Consider the following 25,839-nt stretch of genomic DNA (forward strand, 5'->3'; position numbering starts at 1 on the left):
ATATCCTCCGGAACTGGAGCTATAGATAGCTGAGAGCCAACATGCAGGCGCTCAAACTGAACTGGGGTTGAGCAACAGCAGAATAGCAGGGAGGGCTCCTAACTGCTGAGCCTATGGCCCTTCACATCATGTTTCTGGTGGGAAACAATGAACACAAAACTTACTTTGAGATCCAAGTGTCCCCAAATACATCAATAGTGCTGAAACCAGTTTGCATTTCAAAACATAACAGTAAAATCGTTTACTGACATTCCTTCAATCAACTTTTTCAAAAAACGCAACAGTTCCAACTTTACCAGACAAAGATACTCAATATTTATCCTTACCATAAAAGTGTAGTAAATTGTTCCAAGGACCCAACAGACAGACAAAGGGTTCTTGGAGGAGCCAAGAAACGATCAGAGCAGAGCTTAAGAGCTGATTGGTTAACTCAGGAATCCATCCTTACCTACCAAAGAGCTTAAAGTGTTAGGGAAAAAAAGTGTCAGAGTTGCAAGAACGCTGCTCCCTGTGCTCTAGGCAGTGGTTTTGGGAAGGTCTTTTTGATCTTGCTGAAACCCAGCAGGGACTCATTCCCAGACCAGGCAGGAAGGGCTGGCCCAAGAATCAAGGAAGAAGCCAGACCTCCTCAGGTCAACATCTGTCACTGGGATCTGGCTGCTGCCCAGCTAGGGACACATGACCTGGAAAGGCTGTCTCCAACCTGAGCTCATGAACAAAGAGGCATGCCTGCATAGCTGCAGAGTAGGCTGGCAGAACCCTACAGGGTGGACTTAGACCCTATGCCTGTCCTCCTGAGATTCAGTTCACTGGCCTGGATCAGAATAATCTCCTGTGGATTATGCATTTTCAGACCATCTCGGCAGTCCTTCCCACCACCCCAGGGAGGTCAGTGAAGGAGTCTCAGAAGTCCATACTCATTATCGGGGTTCATTTACACTCACTGTTTATAGCTTGCGGCACCGGCACCACAAACAACTCCAAGGTATCAGGAAAAGAAAGACCAGATGTCCAGCTGTTTGTACTAAAAAGTGTCTTTATTTTGCAAGTGCTAAGAGGTCTCTCTCTTGTAGGAGGGAGTAGTCTTATATATAGTCTTACAACACAGTAGAAAAACCCCAGATAGAAGACAGCATGTTTTCTTCCTGCTAGATATAGATGTCAGTGGGGCAATGCGGGGGCAGTAAACCAGGACTAGAAAACATGATGCACCTGTGGCTATCAGCTGACAAACAACTCAGAGACCCTGTGGGGGCTAGGCCCCAACATCTCCCCCTTTTTATTTTTTGAAAAAATTTTTGAACTGTTTGCTTCTCTATAGAAAGTTCCGTACAGATTTCTTTAGCTCTCAGGCATTGTTGTCGGCTTTTGCTATTTTTCTCAGGGGCTACCGCCATACCCTCTCCTTGTAAAAAGTTTCTAGAGATGACACACAAAATTGACCTTAGCAATAACCAACCCTGTATAAATGCAAACAAACATTTATTTGGGAATGTGGGCGTTGTTCTTTCCAAACTACTTTCTGCTGTTAAAAGATGCTGTTCATACCATGGGGATCATGACAAAACTCAGAAACCTGTATAAGTCCTTATTTTCGGGGTCTGTAAGGATGTATCATCTTAGCCCTTTAAATGTTGAATCACTTGGGCCACTGCTTCCGGAGGTCTTGCTTCATCAAACCATACTAGTCTGGAAGGAACCCACAGCTTTTTATTTTCTGTGGAAATAAAAGCAGAAAATTATTTCCCAAGTAACCTGTCCTTATATTTAAATTTAGAAGTCAACGCATTTTCAAAATATGTAAGTTGGATTATTTCAGCAGCATTGATAATCAAATGTCTTTTAGTAGTTTGTTTCTTTCTTAGCAATTAAACAGTTTTTTTTTGTTTTTGTTTTTGTTTTTTTTTGTTTTTTTGTTTTTCCGAGACGGTTTCTCTGTGGTTTTGGAGGTTGTCCTGGAACTCACTTGGTAGTCCAGGCTGGTCTCGAACTCACAGAGATCCACCTGCCTCTGCCTCCCGAGTGCTGGGATTAAAGGCGTGAGCCACCAACGCCCGGCTCAATTAAACAGTTTAAAGACAACACAACAGCACACAGTATCCAGACTTTCCGTTTATTTTCCATTTCATATACTTTTACCTTTTTCTTTTCTTTCACTTAATACCAGTATCTTGTTTACTAACTGTTACCAACTTTCAATTCAACTATTTTCAATCCATCCTCCAACTCAGGATGATCCCTCAGGCAAAAGCCTTAAGATTTACTCAATCCACCCTCCAACTGAGGGCGATCTCTCAAGTTCCCCTTTCTTTCCCGACCTTGCGGGTGAACGCCTGGAGATTTAACCTGGTACCCCTAACTTGGTACTCCTTTCCAATACATCCTCATAGTCTTATTTGCTGGCCAGCCTTTGAGGGTGATCTCTCAGCTCCCCTTTACTTTCCTGACCTCAATGGATCAGGCAAAAGGCTGGAGATTAATTCAATACACCTTCTCCTTAGAAGGTGACCTCTCAAGCAACAGCCTGGGGATTGACCATTCAGTTTCACTGTTAGAAGCTGAGGTACCTGGTTTTTTGTTTTTTGTTTTTTGTTTTGTTTTGTTTTGTTTTGTTTTGGTTTTTCGAGACAGGGTTTCTCTGTGGCTTTGGAGGCTGTCCTGGAACTCGCTTGGTAGTCCAGGCTGGTCTCTAACTCACAGAGATCCGCCTGCCTCTGCCTCCCGAGTGCTGGGATTAAAGGCGTGCGCCACCAATGCCCAGCTTGAGGTACCTGTTTTTAATTCTTTTCTTTCTCGAGTCTCTCCTCTCCCAAGTCTTCTTTCTGGCCGATTTTTCCCAGTCTTTCCAAGTCTCTCTGGATCTCGGCAGGACCTCCAATTGAGGCACTCACACCACAAGCAGGTCCGAGGTATCAGGAAAAGAAAGACCAGATGTCCAGCTGTTTTGTACTAAGAAGTGTCTTTATTGCAAGTGCTAAGAGGTCTCTCTCTCTCTTTTTTTTTATTTTTCAAGACAGGGTTTCTCTGTATTGTTTTGGAGGCTGTCCTGGAACTCGCTCTGTAGACCAGGCTGGCCTCGAATTCACAGAGATCCGCCTGCCTCTGCCTCCAGAGTGCTGGGATTAAAGGCGTGCGCCACCAATGCCCGGCTGAGGTCTCTCTCTTGTAGGAGCAAACAGTCTTATAATATTCTTACAACACAGTAGAAAAACCCCAGGTGGAAGAGTGTTTGTTTTCCTCCCACTAGATGTTGATGTCGGTGGGGCAATGCGGGGGCAGTGAACCAGGACTAGAAACATGATGCACCTGTGGCTATCAGCTGACAAACAACTCAGAGACCCTGTGGGGGCTGGGCCCCAACAATAGCTGGCTCTTTAGATAGCCAAGTGTAGGTGCTAAGAACCCGAGGGAAACTAGTCTGAGGTAACCTCACACTTCCCGACCTACATGGCCAGGTAAATGCTGGGCTGTATTTAAGCACCCTTCCTCAGACTGTCACCGTGTTAATCAGTGTTCCGTTGCTGTGAAGAGACACCACGGCCACTGCAGCTGTTATAAAAGAAAACATTTAATTGGGGCTTGCTTACAGTTTCAGAGGTTAATCCATTATCTTCATGGTGGAGAACATGGCAGCAAGCAGGCAGACATGGTCTGGAGAAGTAGCTGAGAGTTGTACATTCAGATCCACAGGCAGCAGGAAGAGAAACCCATTGGGCCTGGCTTGTGCTTTTGAAAACCTCCAAGTCCACCCCAATGGCTCGATTCCTCCAACAAGGCCACACCTCCTAATCTTTTTCAAATAGTGCCACTCCCTGATGATTGAGCATTCAAATATAAGAGCCTATGAGGACCATCCTTATTCAAACCATCACAGCAACCTGCCAATTCCCTCTGTTTACAGATCCCTGGTGAAAACTGATTTTGAAAGATTTGTTACAATTGGGCTGACCTGGAGTTGGGGGGAGGTCAATTCACTGGGGAGCAGGCTAAGCCTAGCAGCACCCTCCAGATCTGTCCAGGAATAATGCTCAGACCAGGCCTAGTGTCCCGAGGGTGGAGGGACAAACTTGGGGAGGGCACACCATCCCGGTCAAAGGAGCAGGGTGAGGAACGGCGGGCATTCGGGGAAGCGACTGGCACCCAAAGGTGAAATTTCAAGAGGCCTGGACTTTACTCTGGAGCTAGGAGCAAAGACGGTGGGCAGTGTCCATTTATACTCTGTGGAATCGCCGAGCCTCCTGAAGTAACAGTAATTAATTCAAGAGACTCAACCAAATGACTCTCCTGCACCCCATGTCTCCACTCACAGAGTAAGAGTAGTCCCTTCCTTTACTCTGAATTCCCTGGCCCTTCCACCTGTGTGTAAATACAAAGTTCTTATTGCAGCCTACAAACTCATATTCAGCTTCCCCGAATTGCATTCCCCTCCTGCGGCTATCCCACTTCATCTCACGGGCTCCTTGAAGATCTTAACATACCAACCCGGCTTTGCACTGTTACTCCCTTAGTGTGAAAAGTTTTTGTCTTTTTAAAATGTTACCTGTTTATATGTGTAGGCTGGGTCTCACTGTGTAACCCTGGCTAGGCTGGAACTCACTATGCAGACCACGATGACCTCAAACTCACAGAATTCTTCTGCTTCTGCTCCTGAGTGCTGGAATCAAAGGTGTGCGCTGCCACACCTGGCCTCTTTTTAGTTTTTTTTTTTAAATCACACTTTGCTTGTGTGACACGGTACATGGGTGTCACCGCACACACATGGGTGTCACCACATACACATGGTGTCACCACACACACATGGTGTCACTGCTCACACATGGTGTCACTGCTCACACATGGGTGGGTGTTGGAGGACATATGTAGGAGTAGGTTCTCGCTTTTACCATGTGAGTCTGAGGAGGCCTTGGTGGGAGCTGCTTTTACTGAGATTTCTCAGTCTTACTAACACAGTTTTGCCTTTTCTCAATTCCCTACCGTCAGGTCTCCTGCCATGATTACCTTGTTAGCAAAAGATTGTTTTTCATTAAATTCAGTAGCTGCCCCTTAGAGACATTTGGCGCACTGGGTTAGCCTCAGGCACTGGCTCTGTCACTGCCTGCCACTAACGGGGACTTTGTCTAGATCTCTATCCCTCTAAAGAACTCAGGATTCAAAGGTTAAGGTGAAATTCTGCTCGCTCAGAAGGGCTGAATAGCAAGTGACTAACCTCTCTTTTTTTTTTCCTTTTTTTGGTTTTTATGAGACAGGGTTTCTCTGTATTGTTTCGGGGGCTATCGGTCCAGCCCGGCCTCGAACTCACAGAGATCCGCCTGCCTCTGCCTCCCGAGTGCTGGGATTAAAGGTGTGCGCCACCACCGCCCAGCCGTGACTAACCTCTCTTAGCTGGAGTCTCCCCCAAAACCAGGCATCCTTTTCATCCCCCACTTATAAACCATAGCTACCCATGGCTCCCCTACCACCCTGTCAGCTAGTTGCTCACTCAATCTCCTGACCCCAGGTTAATTTTATAACATGCCTTTGTATCACTAAACAAATGTTGAACAGCATAAATAGCGTAATGCACCTTAAATTAATATTCCACAACAGGGGAGCCTCTCCGAGTACTCTGTCCCGCTAGCCGCCTGCCCTGTGCTCCCTTTCCCAGCTGCGTCTCTACTCATAATACATGACCACCATCTGTCTGCCCAGCCAGTTATCCCTTTATCTGGCCATCTTCTTCCTTCTGCCGGACAGCTGGCCCTGCGCAGCAGCAGGCACTCTGCTGTGCTCACTGTACTGTAGGAGATGACTCTAGATGCCTGCTGTGGAGAATTACCTAAGTGCTGACCTCTCCGTTGCTATAGAACTGCACTGCTGCCTGCTTTAGAGGAATAAGCTATGGCATGGAAAAGGTCACATAGTTCACAGTTACCCAGCTGTAACTATCTTAAATCTCAGGTCATGGACTGGAGAGATGACTCCAAGGGTAAGAATGCTTGCTATGCAAGCATGGGGAGCTGAGTTCAAATCCTGAGAACCCACATAGAAAGCAGGACATGTTTATACACAGCCCTGGAACCCCAGCTGGAGCCAGGAGGACTGGAGCTCAGGGTCAGTGAGCATCTTGCTAGGGTCTCTATTGCTGTGAAGATATGAACAAAAGCAATTTGGAGGGAAAGGGTTTATTTTAGTTCATACCTTGTAGGCCATCATCTAGGGAAGTCAGGGCAGGAACTCAAGGCTGGAACCCGGAGGCAGGAGCTGATGCGGAAGTCATGGAGGGGTGCTGCTGGCTGGTTTCCTCCTCATGACTTGCTCAGTCTGCTCTGTTACCTGGGACCACCTCCCCTGGGGTAGCACTTCCCACATCAGTCACTAATAAAATGTATCCCAGGACTGCCCTCTGGCAAATCTGGTAGGGTTATTTTCTCAGTTGGTACTCTTTTTTCCCAAGTGATTCTATCTTGTATTAAGTTGGCATAAAAGTGGATAAGGGTGAGTCATACCTCGTCTTATATTTTTGGTTGTGAGCCTCCCTTTAACGGCTGAGCTAACCCTCCAGCCCAAACACACCTTGTCTCAAGTGGCTAAGGCACAAAGAGATGGAGAAGGACACCCCAGATCCTACCCTGTCTGCATCCTTCTCTCTTCTCTACACCAGCACACGTGTGCACATGCAAATGAAACACGTCCACGGGTTAGACTAAAAAGTTATCAGGCTGTGTGAGTACTACAGGCAGAGAATTGGGCTGGGAAGCTCAAGCACCCCCATTAGCTTCCAGCATGGCCACCCTAAGCAGCTCCTGCACTATAAGCAGAGTCAGAGGGAGAACGAGGCTTCACATGCCCGGCTGCTCACTGATGTGTCCTCCAGGACACTGTTTGTGCCTGGCTGCTGGCGGCTTCCAGATCTCCAGTCTGATGAGGAAATGTGTTTACTGTGGGCGGTGCTTCCTGTTTCTTCCCATTGCTTTGTCTAGTGCTCCCAAGGACGGCACTATCCCTGGAGGCTTGGGGGGGGGGACTAGCCCAGACCCACAGCACAGTCAGGAATCTAGCAGCTCTGAGCGCTGCTGCTGAAGGGAGAGGGACGATCTGATGGGAACTGACCAACTTAGAGAACCCGAGAAGCAGCACACAGGCTACACTCTGAAGGAGTAATTACAGAAAGACAGGAGGATAGCATGGGCTTGACGCTGGTGCCTTGGAGTTTGCTACTGACTGACAGTTTGTGTACCCCATTTGTAGAAATCCAAGTACACACTTATCATGCCAGCACTCCGGAGGCTGAGGCCGGAGGACTGTGAGTTAAGACCAGCCTGGGATATATACATAGTAACACTGTCTCAAAAAAAAAAGACACCAGTAATCTTGCTCCCTGCATCTCTCTTTCCATTCTACCTCAGAGGGACACAGGAGAATATGGCTCTCTGAAGGCTAGGAAGGAATCTGCAACAGAAAATCAGTTCTTGCAGGACTTTGATCTTGGGCCCCTACCCTTGAGAAATGTGAGAGAGAAAGGCGTGTTGTTTAAACTGCCTAGATTGATTTGTTATGCAGTAAAGAAACAGGGTCTGGAGCCCAGCCACACACCTCCAGCATGTGTCTGTCAGCCTGCTGTCCTCTGGTGACACTGACTGCTACACATTGCTTGCTTTCCAGGGCTGGCCCTCCCTGCTTTAAAAAAGAAAAAAAAAAAGCAGCTATTGAACCAGCAGCATGGGAACATTTTCAAGGCTCCTCCAAACCCTCGAAGAGCCTTTGGTCTCTGCCTTAGCATTTGGCCCCAGCCCTTCCATGAGGGATAAACCTGGGGATGTGGTCCAGGTCATATGCCCTGGACTCTGCTTCCAGCCAAGGCCTCTGGGAATTTCTCTAAGGCCTTTCTTCCTAGCAACAGGACCTTGCATAGGTATACAGAGGCCCTGACTGCTGAATTCCGCTGTCTTCCCAAGATCCCTACCAGCCCAGTGTGGGAACATACATGGATAATACCTTCATTCAGGGCTCTGAGGCAGGAGGATTGCTTTGAGTTTGATGCCATTCTGGACTACACAGTGAGTTCCAAGCCAGCCAAAGCTACAGGATAAGACGCTGCTGTCAAATGAAGAAAGAAAGAACATTAAGTTAAAGCCTTGTTTAGGGGGCTGGAGAGATGGCTCAGAGGTTAAGAGCACTGACTGCTCTTCCAGAGGTCCTGAGTTCAATTCCCAGCAACCGCATGGTGGCTCACAACCGTCCGTAATGAGATCTGGTGCCCTCTCCTGGCTTGCAGACACACACAGAGGCAGGATAAATAAAATCTTTAAAAAAAAAAAAAGTTAAAGCCTTGTTTATTTCACCAATCAACACAGGCTCCTCCCCAGCAGTCAACACAGGCTCCTCCCCAGCAGTCAACACACACCGCTCCCCAGAAGCTGCTGCCGTTCTCAGGCCAGTCCCACGTCTAGCTTGCCAAGCTCCAGCCGAAGAGGTAAGAGAGGAAGTCTCTAGAGCATGGCTCACACAGAGCAGACTGCCTGCAAATCACCTGCTGTAGAGCACTCAGGAAACAACTGGTCACAGAACCACTGGCACCCTCGGCAGGGTGGCACACACCTTTGGGAGGCAGAGGCAGGCGGATCTCTGTGAGTTCAAGGCCAGCCTGGTCTACAGAGCGAGTGCCAGGACGGCCAGGGCTACACAGAGAAAGCCTGTCTGGAAAACAACAACAAACCCTGTGGAAAGAATACATAGTAGAGGTGCGAGCAGGCGCTTCAGTACAGAAGCGTTATGCATACATCCTGTTGGAAGCCTATGAACATCTAAGTTGCAAACTCCCATCGGTATCTGACGTAGGATCCTAGTCAGGACTTCAAAACAGATCTATGCTTCTAGAGCACAGCTACTGAAATTTTGCAGGGGCAGATGAAGCTTCTCTGTTGTTTTGTTGTTGTTGTTATTGTTGTTGTTTGTTTGTTTTAAGATAACCAACCTGTATGGTATTCACGCCAAATGTAAAGTGTGGGGAGTGATCATTGTTACTTAGAACCTCTTGTAAATATCGCCAGCCTTTTTTAAGAATAGTCCATCCCCTCCCCAGCTTCCTAATGAACAGAACTTGGGCTCACAGGAAATAGCTGATGGCAAAAAGGAAACACTCCCCAATTAGATCACTTAACCCCTCCCTCTGCGACCCTTTAACCTTGCCACCACCTGTTACCTGCTCACCTTCAGTGGCCTGGTTCCTAGGCAACTGCCCCTCCCTCACTGTCCTGCATTCCTCCGCCCCATCCCCCTACCTCATTTCCCCTATATAAGCCTGTACGAAATTCTCATTAAATGCAGCTTGACCAGTCATGTTGTCCTGCTGTCCGTTTCTCTTGTCCCTTGTCCCGCCATTCCAGGTTCCCATGGGCTCGACCCTCGCTGTGCCCTGCTGGCAAGGACACTAAAGCAATTATGCAGTAAGAACTCCACCCAGGCAGCACACCACATACGTAGAGAAGGCGGTATAGAGCCCTGAAGGCAAGGGCATTGTGACAAATGCCCATAACCCTAGAACCTGGGAGGTGGAAGAGGAAGAGCAGGAGTTAAAAGTCATCCTTGGTTACACAGTCAACTTGAGACAAGTCTGGGGATACATGAGACCCTGTCTCAAACAAACAGAACAAAACAAAGGTTGGGGAGAAACTGCTTCCAGTCAAGAAAGTATTTTAGCTGAACACAAATGTGTTACATTTGTTTATGCTGCGTTTGTTTAACAATGTAAGGATGTGTGTTTAATTATGTAAGGATGTGTTGCAGCCTTTTCACCTTGCCTGCCTAAGGCATCTGATTGATCTAATAAAGAGCTGAATGGCCAATAGTTAGGCAGACAACGGATAGGTGGGTTGGCAGGCAGGGAGAATAAGTAGAAGGAGAAATCTAGGCTCAAAAAGGAGGAGAAGAAGAGAAAAGAGACAGAGGAGAAAGAGAGAGACCGGCCCAGGGCAAGAAGCCAGGCAGCCACCAGCCAGCCAGTCATGAAAAGCAGTGAAAGTAAAACAGACAGGAAGGAAGGAAGGAAGGGAGCAAGGAAGGAAGGAAGGAAGAAAGGTAATAAGCCCTGAGACAAAAGGAAGATAAAGAGAAACAGGTTAATTTAAGTTAAAAGAGCTAGGCCAAGCATTTATAACCAATAAGTCTATATCATGATTTGAGAGCTGGTTGGTGGCCCCCTCCCAAGAAAGCCTGATACAAAAGTGCTTGCTTTGCAGGAATAAGAACCTGAGCTGGATCACCAGAACCCAGATTTTTAAAAAGAGAAGCCAGGCACGGAGGCACAAGTTTATGATTCCAGTGCTGGAGAGGTTGGGGTAGGCAGATCCCTAGGGCTTGCTGGCCAGTTCTGCCCTGCCTACTCGGCAAACTCCAGGCCAGTGTGAAGCTTTGCCCCCTCGCAATGGAGACTGTGCCTGGAGAGCAGCACCCAAGTCCTGTACTCCAGGCTTGGATGTGCACATCTGACTAGAGCAGCGAAGGAATGAAGGACAGGAACATAGACACATGCACAGAAAGGCTGGGTTCAGTGGGCTGCGTGCATTCTGATGGAGTGGCACCAGCTGCGCTGGAACCTAGACCCTCAGCAAGGTTATTACCGTGTACTCCACAGAGGAGAGGAGTTAAATATCCGGTAGGAGGTCTACGTAGGTGAGCCATCTCAGGCTGTAAACGTCCAGAAGGGGAAAGACGCAGTTGCTAGTTTTTCATACACTGCCAACATTCACACTCTGACCAGAGGCAAAGCTTTGTCGATTCTGAGCCCCCAGCGCGTGCCGGGGGGGGGGGGGGTTGTTGCGCATTTCCCGTGGATCATGAGGCCCTGTGCATGACAGCAATGCACCGTCTCTCAAGGCTTCATCCATCCTCACACATTCACGTAAGCCTTCCTCGACTCCCTACACCTAAAGCTGCCCTCTGGTCTCCCCAGACACATGCCACAAAAACACACACGTGTACACGTGTGTGTACATTACATACACAGGTGCATATGCACTTGAACACCTAAATATATACAAACGTGTATACACATTTTTTTTTCTAGGCAATGCCAGCATTTGGAGTTTTTATTTGTTTTGTTTTGTTTTTCAAGACAGGGTTTCTCTGTAGCTTTTGGAGGCTGTCCTGGAACTCACAGAGGATCCATCTGCCTCTGCCTCCCAAGTGCTGGGATTAAAGGCATGTTGCCACCATGCCTGTTGGATTTTCTGCTTAATAACCCTGGCTATCCTGGAGCTCACTTTGTAGACCCGGCTGGTCTCAAACTCCCGGAAATGCGCCTACCTACCTCTGCTTGGGCTCTGGAACACACAGTAGAGATGCTGTGACTCTTTTCTTCTGGGATGTCTTCCTGAGCCTGTCTTCTGGCAGAGCCTCATTCTGATGGGGAGACCAGGGCGCTGCCTGTTGGCAGCTGTGCAGAGGAAAACTGCAGAGAAAGAGGGCGCTGGAAGTGAGGCAGGCAAGCCGGAGACTGTGGGGCTCCCACAAGCCCTGACCACACAGCTGAGAAGGCGCTGAATGAAGAGAGAACTGGCTGTGCACTCCCTCACCTGCCCCATGAGGAGCACAGCTACCCCAGCTGGGGACCGGCAGACTCGCAGCACTCAGTAACTGCCACCCATGGCCCCTCCCTCATCTGAAGTGTAAGACGGCTGGGTAAGAGTTGCCACTGACATTTAGGAACAGAAACTAGCTGAGAGCAGGGGATGGAGGCACAGGGCTTTAATCCCAGCACTGGAGAGACAGAGAGTGGTGGATTTCTGCGAGTTAGAGGTCAGCCTGGATTGAGTTTCAGGCCAGCCAAGGCTTCAAAGTGAGAGCCTGTTTCAGAAACAACATTCCCAAAAACAAAACAAGGGAAGGGGAGTAAGCTGAGTGGAGGAGGAGAATGGAGAAATCCCTTCCAGGAGCTCCTGCCATCAGCAGAATGTGAGCACACGCTGGCCAACCACCAAGGACTCCAGGCAGGATCAGAGTGGTCACATGGCCAGCATAGCTAGCATTGTGTAGGCCATGTACAGTATATGGCAGCTTCCCAGAGGACACCTCTCAGCATATCATGGTCCATCCACAGGGAGGAAAGGGGAAGCCAAAGGTGAGAGGGGGCATGGACAGGCTCCAAGGCAGACCCCAGGTCATTTGAAAGGAAAAAAAAAGACTTAAGCTTACTGAAGCTGCAAAAATTCCAAGCCAAAGTGGGGAGCAGAGAGCTCCCTGAAGGATCGCCAAGCTGGAATGCTGAACTGAATCTCATAAGACAAATTTGAATGGGGACAAACTGTGCAAACCCAGTGACCGGAAACCAGAAGGAGCAGATCTGACTCAGCAACTCAAGAAGGGACAACACTGAGATTTGTTCCCAGTGAGTTCCTAAGAAGCCTGTGAGGAACCAAAGATTGAGTGGATGCTGGGAGGCTCCCGCTGGACCTCCAGCTGCCCGCAGTCAACAACCCTGACCTGCTTGCCGATAGCACTGCCCAGAAGCCCAGGCGAGCCAGACTGAAGCTGGCACAGGGACAGCCATCACCCCTACTTCCCAGACCCCACTTCCTGAATGTGAAATCCAGGGGGATGGGAGCAGATTTTAGATAAATCCCACTCTCCAAACTTCCAAACCCACTGATTTGGATACCAAAGGTCACTAAATAATAATATTACTACATAATAAAACTAACAATAAGAACAATGTAGCCGGGCGGTGGTGGCGCACGCCTTTAATCCCAGCACTCGGGAGGCAGAGGCAGGCGGATCTCTGTGAGTTCGAGGCCAGGCTGGACCAACAGCCTCCAAAACAATACAGAGAAACCCTGTCTCGAAAAACCAAAAAAAAAAAAAAAAAAAAAAAAAAAAGAACAATGTAATGAGGGGTTGGAAAGATGGCCCAGCAGGTAAGAGCATTGCTCTTCCAGAGGACCTGGGTTCGATTTTCAACACCCATGTGGCAGCTCACAACTGTCTGTAACTCCAGGTCCAGTGCATCCAACATCCTCACACAGACATGAGCAGGCAAATCACCAATGCTCGTAAAATACAAATAAATAAATAGGAAAAAGAAAAATGCAACGAAGAGGAAATAAGAGCAGAAAGAGCAGGGCTGAGCCAGGCGTTGGTGGCACATGCCTTTAATCCCAGCACTCGGGAGGCAGAAGCAGGCGGCAGATTTCTGTGAGTTCGAGGCCAGCCTGGTCTACAGAGGGAGTTCCAGGACAGCCTCCAAAACAATACAGAGAAACCCTGTCTCGAAACACCAAAACAAAACAAGAAGTGCAGGGCTGAGAGAGAACTCAGCTCTTAAAGGGGACCTGAGCTTGAATCCTAGCACAGCTGCCTGTAACTCCAGCTCCAGGGGGTCTGCTTCTAACCTCTGTGGGCACCAACTCTGCCTGCATTCACAAGTTTGACACACACAATTTTAAAAAACCTTTATAAAAAGAATAGAAAGCACATAGTCATGAGTAGAATATGAAGCAGAGGGAGTATCTCAATGCTCTGGGGAAGTCTGGGTGCCCTTTGAGGCCATTCCTTCCCTACATCAGAGCTCCACGGACTAAGAGCTGAGGGCCACAGTGGACTCCGGCACCCAACCGCGAACGAAAAGGTACTAGAGAAGGCAGTCAGCTCTCCCCCACGCTCCTTCACACAGCCAGACCCCGAGAAAAGCTGCGTGCATTCCCTCTTTACCTTCCTACTCACTTGCCAGACTTGTGAATCGGGAGCCAAACTGCCCCACCCAAGCAGCCTTCCACAGGATGGCTTCCACGTTGGAACTAATAGACCTTCCCGCCTTGTCTCACCTGACTTCCCAGAAGCATTAGACAACACTGCTGCTGCTCCGTAGCCTTGAAATGTCCCTTGTTATGTGGCTTATGCATCATGGTCTCCTAGAGTATCCCACCCTTCCCTGTGGCTTCACCCCTCCGTCTTTCACAGACCTGTCCTAGTTATTTGAGGCACAACGGGCCTCCCATTCATTACCCATTCCTGGCTGGTGTCATCCCCTCAAACGCCTTCTCTTGCCCCTCCGGAAGCTGATGACTCTAACATCTATCTTTACAGCCCGTGCAGTGTGTGCGCTACTCTGAGATTCATAGCAGAAACTCCCACCCCGACGAACACGTCTCCAAGGCCTTGTAGCACATCTAAACTCAACCTGGAATTTCCTCTCTAAATTTGACCTTCCTTTCGTTGAGCTGGTACAACCAGTAACTATTCCACTATTCCTATGGCAGAAACTCCAAGGCCATCCCTGCTCTCAACCTTGCCACCACCCCTAAGCCCACTCCATTTAATACCTCCAGCCACCTCCCAGCCCTGACTGCTTTCCTCACCATCCTCCTTCAAGCGCCCCTCATTGCTCGCTGGGAGGGCTGCCACAACCCCCTTCTTGCACACCTGCCAGCAGCTCTTTTCCCTTCAGAACATTCCACACCCCGCTTCCTAAAGCTCGTCTAACTCAGCATCAGTTCATCGTGGCCGGGGCCTCTACCCTTCTCGAGCACTCATAGGCCCACTCTTCCCACCCAGAGGTCCACCTTCCTACAGCGTGCTCGCCTGTGGCCTCTACTAGAAAACTATGCCCAACATTTGAGTCACTATTTCAACTGTCGCTCCCTCAGGTAAGGCTTCCCCGATCCAATTGTGTCTAAACCACGCTACTGTGGGATGATCCTTCTGTACATCGGGTGAGCGTATGTCACTATGATTGGTTTAATAAACAAGCTGACTGGCCAATAGCTGAGCAGGAGAGTCAGGCAGGAGAGCCACACCGAGGATGATGGGATGCAGAAGGGGAGAGTGAGGAGATTCCAGCCAGCTGCCGAGCAAGCAGGACACGTGAAAAACGAGACAAAAAGCCATGGCAAAGAATAAATACCAATAGGGGTTAATTTAAGTGGAAGGGTTAGCTAATAACAAGCCTGAGCCATCGACCAAGCATTTATACTTCCCATTCAGCCTCTGAGTTGGTTATCTGGGACCAGGTGGTCGGGGCAGGAAACGTTCCACCTTCTGGCATTTATCCCAGGGGTAGCCCAACATTGTCATGTGTTCCTTATGAGCATTCAGTTCATGACTGGCACTGTCTCCAGTTCCTAACACAGTGCCTGCACAGACAGAGGCAAGAGGCCCTGGGACAAAAAGAAATAGGGGTGGTCTTTGCCTTCAAGGTTTTGTTTTTGTTTTTGTTTTTTTGTTTTTTAGGATACAGTTTTTTTGCTAATAAGTCCACCAACTGACTGGACGAGGACCACCTATAAGCTTGGGGGTGATCTCCTTAAAGTGAACATTTTGTAAATGTTAACCACACTTACAAAATACCTTTACAAAAATATCTATACCAGTTTCTGCCCAAAGACATGGGCACCACAACCTAGACTATCCAAGCCCACAGGTCCAAAGTAGCCATCACAGATAATGCCAACTCAAAGACAAGACCAAGCTTATTGTCACGCGCTGGAGGGAAGCCCAGCAGACATAACCTATAAGGTTAGAAGGCATAATGAAGAGAACTCACCCTCAGACCTCCGGCCAGAGTGACAGGGTTACAGCATGGAGTGTCAGAAGTGGGGACAGGCCCCCCATTGTGAGGTCCAGATGGAATACTCAATTCAGACTGAGCCCAGCCCTAGCTGATGTCCTCTTCCTCATCTTTACTTTCTTCCAGAGTCTGCCCACTGGAATCTGGTCTGGAACTGGACTTTACCCTCCTCTTCCTGATCTATCCCATGGAGAGGTTTGAGAGAAGATGACCACAGAGCCAGTGGAGGTCCTGAGGATCAGCCTCCATTGACTGCCAAGATCAGGCCCATGGAGTTCTCTGGAGAGAGCAGTATGAGGAGGGAGCGCCAGGAGGATTCCATTCTCAGTTCTTGAAACCAGTTGAGGAAGACTGTCTTGGGTTCTTGTTTGGAAGCAGAGAAGTGTGGCTACTTGTCTACCTGTGACTGGTTGTCTTCTACCAAGTGGACATCTTCCAGAGGGACACACGTTGGAGCAGATGGGGAGGAATCAGTCACCTACCCAGCCAGATCAGCCATGTCAACCCCGGCAACCATGGAGTAACAGAGGGTGGTGCCAGATCACCATCACGTCATTTTTAGATTCTTGAAAGAATGAAACCTGGGGAGATTCAAGGACCCAAGGAGCAGGAGCCGTGGGGAGCCTGGTGCTTGGATAGAGGAGCCCCTGGGCCAATCACCAGGGATGGAATGTAGCACTTGTGGCCAGAAGAAATTAGGGGACAATGTTCCAGCATCCAAGGAAGGGTTTCCTCAGGGGATGGCTGACAGATGAAACTCAGGCACGCCCTGTATCGAAAGGAAAAGGCACCCTGCCCAGGAAGCCAGAATAGCGAGTATTCGTCAACAAATAGTCAACAAACGCCTGTACCAACTTGCACCCCTTGTGGTGTTCTGAGGACTCCAGGGAGGTACAACACCACCACTGTATATCCGGCGGAAAGCACTGAGGGGCTAATCTTGGAGACACAAGGCACGTGATCTGACACAGGACTCATCTTCCGGGGAAGTCCAGAGTCCGAAACTAGCTTGTAAAGAAGCTTTGCAAAAGAGGCAAACTTGAAATCAAAATTAGCCAAACCTTGCCAGGACATTTCAGGCTGAGGTAAGGCAAGGTACAGGCCTAGAGGTACAGAGAGCTGAGCCTGTTAGAACAGAGGGCAAGGAAGAGGGCACAGTCTCTGACCTCACAATACCCAGGGCCCACTGGGCCAGCCTTGCAGACTCTGATGCCCTTTTCCAGCCCGGGCAAGGCCCGGGGCCCTGGGCAGCCTCCAGGTGCAGTGCCCTCCGTCGGGCCGCACCCTCCCCACTGCCCTGGGGCATGTCTCTACTTACAAGTTACGAGGGCCTTCGGCATCAGATAGAGAGGCTGGTGCGGGAAAATGAGGAACTGAAGAAGCTGGTACGGCTCATTCGGGAGAATCACGAGCTCAAGTCTGCCATCAAGACTCAGGCAGGTGGCCTTGGCTTCAGCGGGTTCACCAGCGGGCTTGGTGAGGCAGCGGCAGGCCCTTCCCAACACCAGGGTAACTATAAGAGGCCTGGGTAGGACAGTGGGGAGGGAAGGGTGAGGCTGTGCTGAGGGAGGCAGAGGCAGTGTGCTGGGGTCTGAGGACACCGGAGGGAGGGCTTAGATCGTAGCCAGCACAGAGGACACTGGCCTCAACCGATGGAGGCAGCATGAATACACAGGACCACGGGATGAAAGGGCAAGTGTAGGCCCCACACCCACTCACCCAACAGGAGCTCTCCGCCTCTCAACCTAACGGCGGCATCGTAGACTGGGAACGGGCCAGCTCTGGGATCCCAGTGTTCTTCCCTACAGAGTCCAATATGCCACCCTGAGCCTCCCTGGCCCTGCTTCTCTTGCTTCAGCCTTTCCCAGCTCTCTCCATGATCTTTCTTTGCATTTCTCTCCAGTTAGAGACAGATAGCCAGAAGGAGACTCCTATCTGGAAGCCAAGGAGAGAACCCAGGACTGAAAGTTGAGACTCAGGATTTCTTAGTCTGTGATGGAAGCCCTGGGGCTGGAGATATCCAGAGCAGGGCGAGAGAGGAGAGCAGGCAAGGAAGTTTCCAGGATTCACAGAAACGCCACTGGACGGGTGACCCATGCTAAGTGGCATTCAGACACCAAGGGATGACAAAGGCCACCAAGCTGAGTACATTAGGAAGGGCTGAAAGAATGGAAAGTCTGAGCAAAGAGTGGTCAGCATTGAAGATGGGGGTGGGGCGGGGAATTATATGAGGGTAACAAACTTACCAGGATGTAGCTACAGATGCCATGGCTGATACACTTCCCAAGGTGTGCACAAGTGAGAAACACTGATAGTTGTTACATCCATCTCCCTCCCTACACAGGCCTTCCTGTCTAGACACTGTGTTCTTTCCGGTCCATGAGTTTCCTTGTGCGCATACAGTCCATCCACCCCTACGGTAACCTGCCCTCTGCCACAGACCTTCATCTCACCGTCCCTGCTTCCTCTGATCAGGCACGAAATCTCTCTCATCTGAGAGGAGGGCTTTACTCTGCCTGTTTAGACCTCTACAGCTTGGCAATGGACGTGTGGAAAGTTATGAGTAACATCCTAAGTACCACCTAAGTGCCTTCTCCACCTCTGCACAGCATTTGGGAATAATAACCCTTTTCTTCATCTCTCTTCCTGGGTTCCCAGGCCACCTTAGTAATCTGTCTGCATCCTGACTCACGTTGATCACGGCATCTCCCAGCTCAGGCTTCAAGGCCTCCCCTCTGCCCTCAGTCAATCCACCTACAGCACTGCTCCAACACCCGACTACAAGTGAAGGCAGCTTCAGAGGATCCTGGAGGCATAGTTAATCCCTGGAGATAGTCTTACCAGAGGGTGGGGATGTAGTGCAGTTGGGAGAGTGCTTGCTTAGCATGCTCAGAGCACTGGGCTTGATCCCTCCCCTTAACTAGGCGCAATTAACACAAGCCAGCAGCAGGATCATCAGAAGTTAAGTCATTGGTAGCTCACAGGGAGGTCAAGGCCAGCCTGGGTTACACAAGACACTGTCTCAAAAGGGAAATTCTGGTGTAGAACTCAGACTTTCACACTAAGAGGCTGGAGTCCTTTGGACATTACTCAATTCCCTTGTCTTCTTCCCTAGCTCCTTACCCACTGGGCTCCTTACCATCAAGCCTCGCTGTAGTGGACACTCTTCATGTCTCTAGTATGGTCATAAGCACGCAAGTGCCTCCAGCTTTAAATGTCATGTCATTAATGACTGAGATAGCAGACAGAGTGACAAAAATAATCTGCATAGAGGAGGTAAAAAGTTCCATAGTCTACGAAGCTGGATTCTGGCTTCCTACCTCAAGCCTTAGATTTTATTCCTTTCTAAATTCATTTTTAAATATGTTTTTGTGTATGGCTTTGTATGTGAGGGCAAGCGTGCACACACACACGTGTGGACGTCGGAGACAACCGCAGGCAGGCATGGGTTCTTATTCATCTTGTTTGAGTCAGGGCACCTCCTATTTCTGCCACTGTACTGTAGACTCTGGGCTTCCTGACCCATGAGCTTATGTGGGATTCTCTAGGTTCTGCCTCTGCTCTCATCATGGGAATCTTCATTTAATAGACACGTGTCCACCATGTTCAGCCTTTACACAGGTTCTGGTGACCCAAGTTGGGTCTTCATGCTTGTATTAAGTGCTTTTATACATGGAGCCATCTCTCTGGCCCTTGTGATTTTGAGACAGAATCTCACTATATAGCCTAGACTGGTCTTGAACTCAATATATACCCCAGGTTGGCCTCACAGTAGTTAGCTCCATACTTCAGCCTCTCAAGTGCTGGTATTACAGGTGCATGCTACACATCTGGCTTTTAGATTTAAATCTTAAATCTGTGGGTGGTGTTTTTCAGTCACCACAGAGGCTGTTTTAATCTACTTCTGCGTTAGCCGGCTAATGTGGTTCCATCGCTGGCCTGCTTCTCTGGCAGAGACCAGGCCACTCAGGCTGTGGCCTGGCAGGAATTCTATTCCCATCGACATCAGCTTTGCCACTGCTGCCAAATATAGCTTTTAATTAAATATCTGTCTTTCTATTTATCAATAAGACTTGGGAGCCAAAGGCTGGGGTGAAAACCTGCTAGGCTGAATAGCAACTAGTTGACCTTCTTTCTTTGCTGGTGTCTCCAAAAAAATAGTGTCATTTTGCTCCACCACTGTACTAAGAGGCTGTAGTCCCTCCCTACCACTTCCTGTGCCTCTCTATAGTCTTACCCCATGACTATGATTCCTGTCAACTAGCTGCTAACTGGGCCTCCTGACCCAAGGTTGATTTTATTTAATTAACCCAAAAGCAAACTTGGGGTTCATGGTGTAATCAAATATCCCACAACACTCGAGGCTGGAAAAAAAATGGCCCAAGAGCTGAGGGCATTGTTGCAGAGGACCTGTGTCCAATTCCCAGACCCCCCATGGCGGCTAACAACTGTTTGAACTCCAGTCCCCCCAAAACTCTTTTCTGGCATCCTCAGGCACCAGGCATGCACAGACATATGGGCAGGAAAAACATCCACACACATAAAAAAAAAAGCTTTGGACTATTTCAGATCTTTAAGGAGGGGTTTAAGCAGCTGTGGATGGAGACAGAGAGCAACATCCTAGGAGACAGTACAGTGTGGATAAAGACGTGATCCTAGTGACACATGAGCGGGCACTAGCTGAACGTGACGTGTGTGTGTGTGTGTGTGTGTGTGTGTGGTACGTAAGCCTGTGAGGTAACGTGCAAGGCGTCTGTGTGCAATAGATGCACAAGGAGTACAAAGTTCCGTGCATGGATGCTTTGAGGGTGTTTTCGCATGGCTGTTAGAGCACGCGAGTTGCTGTGCTCTGTGTGAATGTATGTGGTATGCAAGTCTGAGTGTAGGCTACGTCTCTGATGGTGTATGTTGTTACTTGTGAATGCCCATGCTAGGGGCGGTGAGAAGTGGACAATCAGCTAGAGAGACCAGTAGAGGTCAGATCACAACTGATTCTGAATATTAAATGACGTGCAAAGGACCTGCTCCTAAAAGCAATGAGTAGACACTTGGGATTTCTAACAGGAAGTAACCACATCTGTGCCCAGAACAATCATTGCAGCTGCTGGAGAAGTACAACTGAGGCAGGGAGATGGCTTACAAAGATGCTTTCAGCTACTCAGATGGGAAACCACAGCACTGACTGCAAGTGGACAGGAGTCTGTAGGCTTCAATGGACGAAGCCGTTTCCTCTGCCGAGCCGGAAGCCAAACTCCAGGAAAAAGAGCGAGACTTCCTGTGCGCTGTCTTTTATGCCTTTCCCCCCGTAACGCCCCCTAGCCATGCCCAAAAGTGGGCCTGGCTAGTGACGTAGTTCCGCCTACGTACGTATACGTCTTTACATCCAGCCGTATACGTCTTTAGTCCTGCCTAAAGTGGGTGTGGTTAGCGGTGTGGTAAACCACCCTTTTATTACCTCATCTGTATGCGCCTCTAATAAGTCACATGTTTAATGGCGGCATTAGACTTCCTCCTACAATTCCCCTTTTAGTCTAAAAAGGACAACTAACTTGTGTCCATGAACAAAATGTATCAAACATCTATTCTATCTACCTAAACTTATCTGAAAGAAATACCCAAATATGAACATCTCCTTCCAATCCCAACTCTAAAATAATTGAAAACTAACACTAACAGGTGTAAACTATCTTATAATATCAATAGTAGGGAGAGGGGGCGTGGAATTCTCAAAACTACTTCCTGCTGAGATGGGACGATGATAATCTCATGGGGACCTGTGAAAAGAAAATGTTAGTATAACAAAATCTCAGTAGATCAGACAGTCTCAGTATGGCAGGAGATGCTTGATTATAGTTCCTGACTGGGGTTCTAGTGTTGATTGAAGCTCTTATCTTGAAGCTCTGGTCAGATTGTAGAAGATGTGCTGTTTCAGTTTCTTGGTCTGGAGTTGTGTAGAGTGATGTAGTTTCAAGCCAGTTTCAGGATAGTGCTTGTCAGGTGGAGTCAATGATGTGGGGCAGTTCAGATGCCTCCAGTCGAATCAGGTGAGGTCAAGGAAGTGGATCTTCATTCTCTTTCAGAAGCAGTTGAAGATTGCTGTCATGAAATCCCTTGTTCTCTGGAAAACTCCAACATTAATGTTAACAAAGAAATATTTTAACTTTCATATGTATGCATACAAAAGAGGTGACAATAGGGAAGATGGGAAACCTGGAGGAAATTAGACTGTTCAGAAAAAGAAATCCACAGATAACAGTCCCTCATTTTATTTCTTCTGTCTTATATCAATGGCTCTTTGATATAATACAGAAATTCTGAATTGTATTTAAATAATATGCTTGGGTTTAGAGTAGGAGAGCCAATCCAACTCCAAAGCCAGCTTCAGTTAAATGAATGGGGACTGAGGTATGTGAAGAAATAAAGATAAAAGGGTACTATGAAAAAACAATATAGAGAGATTTAGACTTTGATACCACACAGTGAGTTACTGTTTGTTTGATGGTCCCCAGGGTAGCTATTCATTCTTCTACAGGAATCCATATGTCCAGTATTCTTTGTTGAGTTTACCTGTGAAGACAAAAACAAAACACTTCTCTTTCCTTTTAGGAGGTCACTTTACCCATGGTGGACTATGAATTTGTAGATGGGCTGTTATCTTCCTCCTCCTGAGATGTTTTCTGTTCTGATCGAATTTTAATTAATTTTGATGGAACCCAAACCTTTTCTTCTCCTGTGGAAACAAAAGCATAACCCCTTCCCCAACGTAACACATATCCTGGTTTCCAGACTGAGGTCATAACATCCTTAAAATACACCGGTTGGTTCAGTTCAGAAGTCTTCTCTGTAGTCCAGTGTCTTTCTGCTGCAGTTTGTCCTTTTTCATCAGCATTAAGAAAATTCAACGTTAGTAAAGCATTGTGTAACCTGTGTCTAGGTGTCTTTGTTTTCGCTGGCTGTTTATGAAGCATCTCTTTTAAGGTTCGGTTAGACCTTTCAATTATTGCTTGTCCTGTGGGATTGTAAGGTATACCAGTTACATGTTTTATATTATAATATTTGAAGAATTGCTCCAATTTACTGGAGACATATGCTGGACCATTGTCAGTTTTTATTGTTTTAGGTATACCCATAACAGCCATTACCTCTAAGAGGTGTGTAATAACAGAGTCAGCTTTTTCAGAGCTGAGGGCAGTAGCCCATTGGAAGCCTGAGTACGTGTCTATAGTATGGTGTACATATTTCAAACTGCCAAATTCTGGGAAGTGAAATACGTCCATTTGCAAAAGTTCATTTCTGTGAACACCTTTAGGATTACAACCTGCTGGTAATGGAGTTTGAGTGTACAATGAGCAGCCGGGACAATTTCTTACTATTTCTTTGGCTTGTTGCCAGGTGATAGAAAAATCCTTCTTTAAACCTTTGCTGTTAACATGGTGTTTCTTATGAAATTCTGAAGCTTCCAACACATTACCTACTAATAAACGATCAATTTCATCATTGCCTTGTGCCAGAGGACCTGGCAGCCCTGTATGGGATCTGATATGTGTTATATATATAGGATGAGTCCTGTTTCTGATGATTTCCTGCAATTATAAAAACAATGAGGTTAATTCTGTATTATCAGGAACAAATTCTGCAGTCTCAATGTGCAAGACAACTCTTTCTGCATACTGAGAATCCGTGACTATATTGAGAGGCTCTGTAAAGTCTTTAAGTACCATGAGAATGGCATATAACTCTGCCTTTTATACGGAGTTGTAAGGGCTTTGAACTACTTTACTTATTTTTCCTGATTTATACCCTGCTTTACCTGATTTGTTTGCATCCGTGTAGAAGGTAAGAACTCCAGAAATAGGTGTTTGCCTCACAATACGTGGAAGAATCCAAATTGTTTTCTTTATGAATTTGATTCTCTCTGTTTTGGGATAGTTATTACTAATACTTCCCAAGAAGTCACTGCAAGCTATTTGCCAATACTCATTATCCTTCCATAAGGAGGAAATTTCCTCATTCGTTAAAGGTACAATAATTTCAGATGGGTCTTTCCCAGTCAGTTGACGAAGCCTTAATTTACCTTTTAATATCAAATCTGAGACCTTTTCTATATAGGTTTTCAATTTTTTATTCTGTTTATGTGGCAGAAATACCCATTCTAGAATGATGTCTTCCCTCTGCATTAATATTCCTGAGGGGTATTCTCTAGATGGTAAAATAACCAGAATATAGTCCAGATTTGGATCCACACGGTCCACATGTGCTTCTAATATTCTCTTTTCTACCCATTCTAATTCTTTTTCAGCCTCAGCTGATAGTACTCGTGGGCTGTTTAGGTCTTTATCTCCTTTTAAAGCCATTTTCAGGTGTTTTAAATCATGCCCTTCTACACCGATAATTGTCTGTAATTGAGAGATTTCTCCTAATAGTTTTTGAAGATCATTAAGAGTCCGGTAACGATCTCTTCTGATCTGTACTTTCTGTGGTCTAATTTTCTGAGCATCTATTTTATAACCTAAATAGTTAATAGAATCTCCTCTTTGTATTTTTTCTGGGGCAATTTGTAATCCCCAGTGAGGCAAAATTTCCTTTACTGCCTCAAACATCTTTTCCAAAGTATCCTTATTTGAATCAGACAATAATATGTCATCCATATAATGATATATTAACGAATGTGGAAATTTTTTACAAATTATTTCTAGAGGTTTATTCACAAAATATTGACACAAAGTTGGACTGTTTAACATACCTTGAGGTAGAACCTTCCACTGGAATCTCTGTACTGGACGGGAATTATTATAGGTAGGTACCGTGAAGGCGAACTTTTCTCTGTCGTTTTCTTGTAACGCTATGGTGAAGAAACAATCTTTTAAGTCTATAACTATAATTGGCCAATCCTTAGGAATTAGAGTAGGTAACGGCATCCCAGGTTGTAGAGACCCCATAGGCTGAATTACCTTGTTGATGGCTCTAAGATCAGTAACCATTCTCCACTTACCAGACTTCTTCTTGACAACAAAAACAGGCGAATTCCATGCACTAGTTGATTCCTCAATATGTCCAGCATCTAGCTGTTCCTGAACTAACTTCTCCAAAGCCTCTAACTTCTCAGATGTCATAGGCCATTGACCCACCCAGACGGGTTCATCTGTCAGCCATTTTAATGGTAGAGCTTTTGGTTGCTCTGTAGGTTTGGCACTAGCATCTTGCTTCTGTACAGCATGTACATTTGGCATCTGTTTTCTGTACTGTCTTACTATATTCTTTCTATCACTAAGAGCTTGTCTATAATTCCTAGCTGATACAGGAGGAATGTTAATCTGCGTATTCCATTGCTGGAATAGATCACGACCCCAGAGGTTTATAGCAATATCTGCAACATATGGCTTTAACCTTCCTCTCTGTCCTTCTGGCCCAATAAAGTCAATCCATCTAACGCTCTGTTTAACTTCAGATAGGGTTCCAATCCCTAAGAATTGAACATTAACCTCTTTTAAAGCCCAGTTGGTTGGCCAGGACTGCTGATTAATGATAGTGACGTCACTTCCGGTGTCCAGTAATCCGTAAATCACCCTATTATTTACCTTAACTGGTAGCTTGGGTCTATGATATTGTATAGAAGTTTGCCAAAATATATGTTTTGTATCTCCTCCTGATGTAATTGATTCATCCTCTGGAGCTAATGTATTATCCAGTGCCATATTATTTACAATGGGCAGTGGATCTTCTAATTGTCCTGGGAGAGGCTGTCCTCCACTGTCACTGGGAATGACCGGATAATCTTCCTTTTTGGGCTCCATTGAGCCCCTGAACCCCGTTTCCCGGCTTTAAAGATCTACCTTGTCTGTCTATTGTGGAAAAGCATTCATCAGTCCAATGGCGCCCCTTCCCACGCCTCCTGCATAGACCAGGAGGCTTAGGCCTTCTGTTTGATGCATTCCTGGTAAAAGCATTATTTCTAGGAATGCGTTGTCTACAGTTCCTACTAAGATGTCCTATTCTACCACAGTTAAAGCATGTTGCATCTTTATGCCTATTAAAATTCTTTGAGATTGCCTTCCCTACCCAGGCCTCTATATCATCACATGTAGGGTATTTGGCATCCTGGTGCCTCCTCAAGCCTGTAGAAATAGCTTCACCTACCCAAGCTCCTGTATCCTGACTTTTACATTCCAGGTTCGCTGTATGTAGGACCCATTCCTCCAATGGCGCTGATCTTATTTTTAATGGCCAAATTACCTGCCTGCATTGAGGATTCGCGTTCTCATACGCCAAAGATTCTATAAGGAGACGCCTGGATTCTGGAT

The 25,839-nt window shown here is 47.2% G+C and overlaps 1 protein-coding gene and 1 long non-coding RNA gene across 4 annotated transcripts in view; one reads left to right on the top strand and one right to left on the bottom strand.

Moving 5' to 3' along the window:
* Positions 1-1,193: 1,193 nt before the first annotated feature.
* On the bottom strand, positions 1,194-15,749 carry LOC121136265. 2 transcript variants are annotated; one of them, XR_005873415.1, is made up of 3 exons: positions 15,515-15,749; positions 11,288-11,428; positions 1,194-1,717 (listed from the first exon to the last, which is right to left on the bottom strand). It is a non-coding gene; the product is annotated as an uncharacterized LOC121136265 (long non-coding RNA). The 2 variants fall into 2 exon arrangements; XR_005873416.1 differs by lacking the exon at positions 15,515-15,749 and adding an exon at positions 11,553-11,664.
* Positions 15,750-16,621: 872 nt separating this feature from the next.
* Spatc1 (spermatogenesis and centriole associated 1) overlaps positions 16,622-25,839 on the top strand; it is a 29,271-nt gene continuing 20,053 nt past the window's right edge. The window contains exon 1 of one of the 2 annotated variants that reach the window (XM_040736469.1): positions 16,622-17,047. In XM_040736469.1, the coding sequence (XP_040592403.1) occupies positions 16,843-17,047 (205 nt within the window). In that variant the 5' untranslated portion in view covers positions 16,622-16,842. The remainder of the gene's footprint in view (positions 17,048-25,839) is intronic. The other variant, XM_040736470.1, reaches the window with a different exon arrangement.

This window comes from Mesocricetus auratus, unplaced genomic scaffold (genome assembly GCF_017639785.1).
Source record: "Mesocricetus auratus isolate SY011 unplaced genomic scaffold, BCM_Maur_2.0 Super-Scaffold_100055, whole genome shotgun sequence".
Taxonomy (NCBI): Eukaryota; Metazoa; Chordata; class Mammalia; order Rodentia; family Cricetidae; genus Mesocricetus; species Mesocricetus auratus.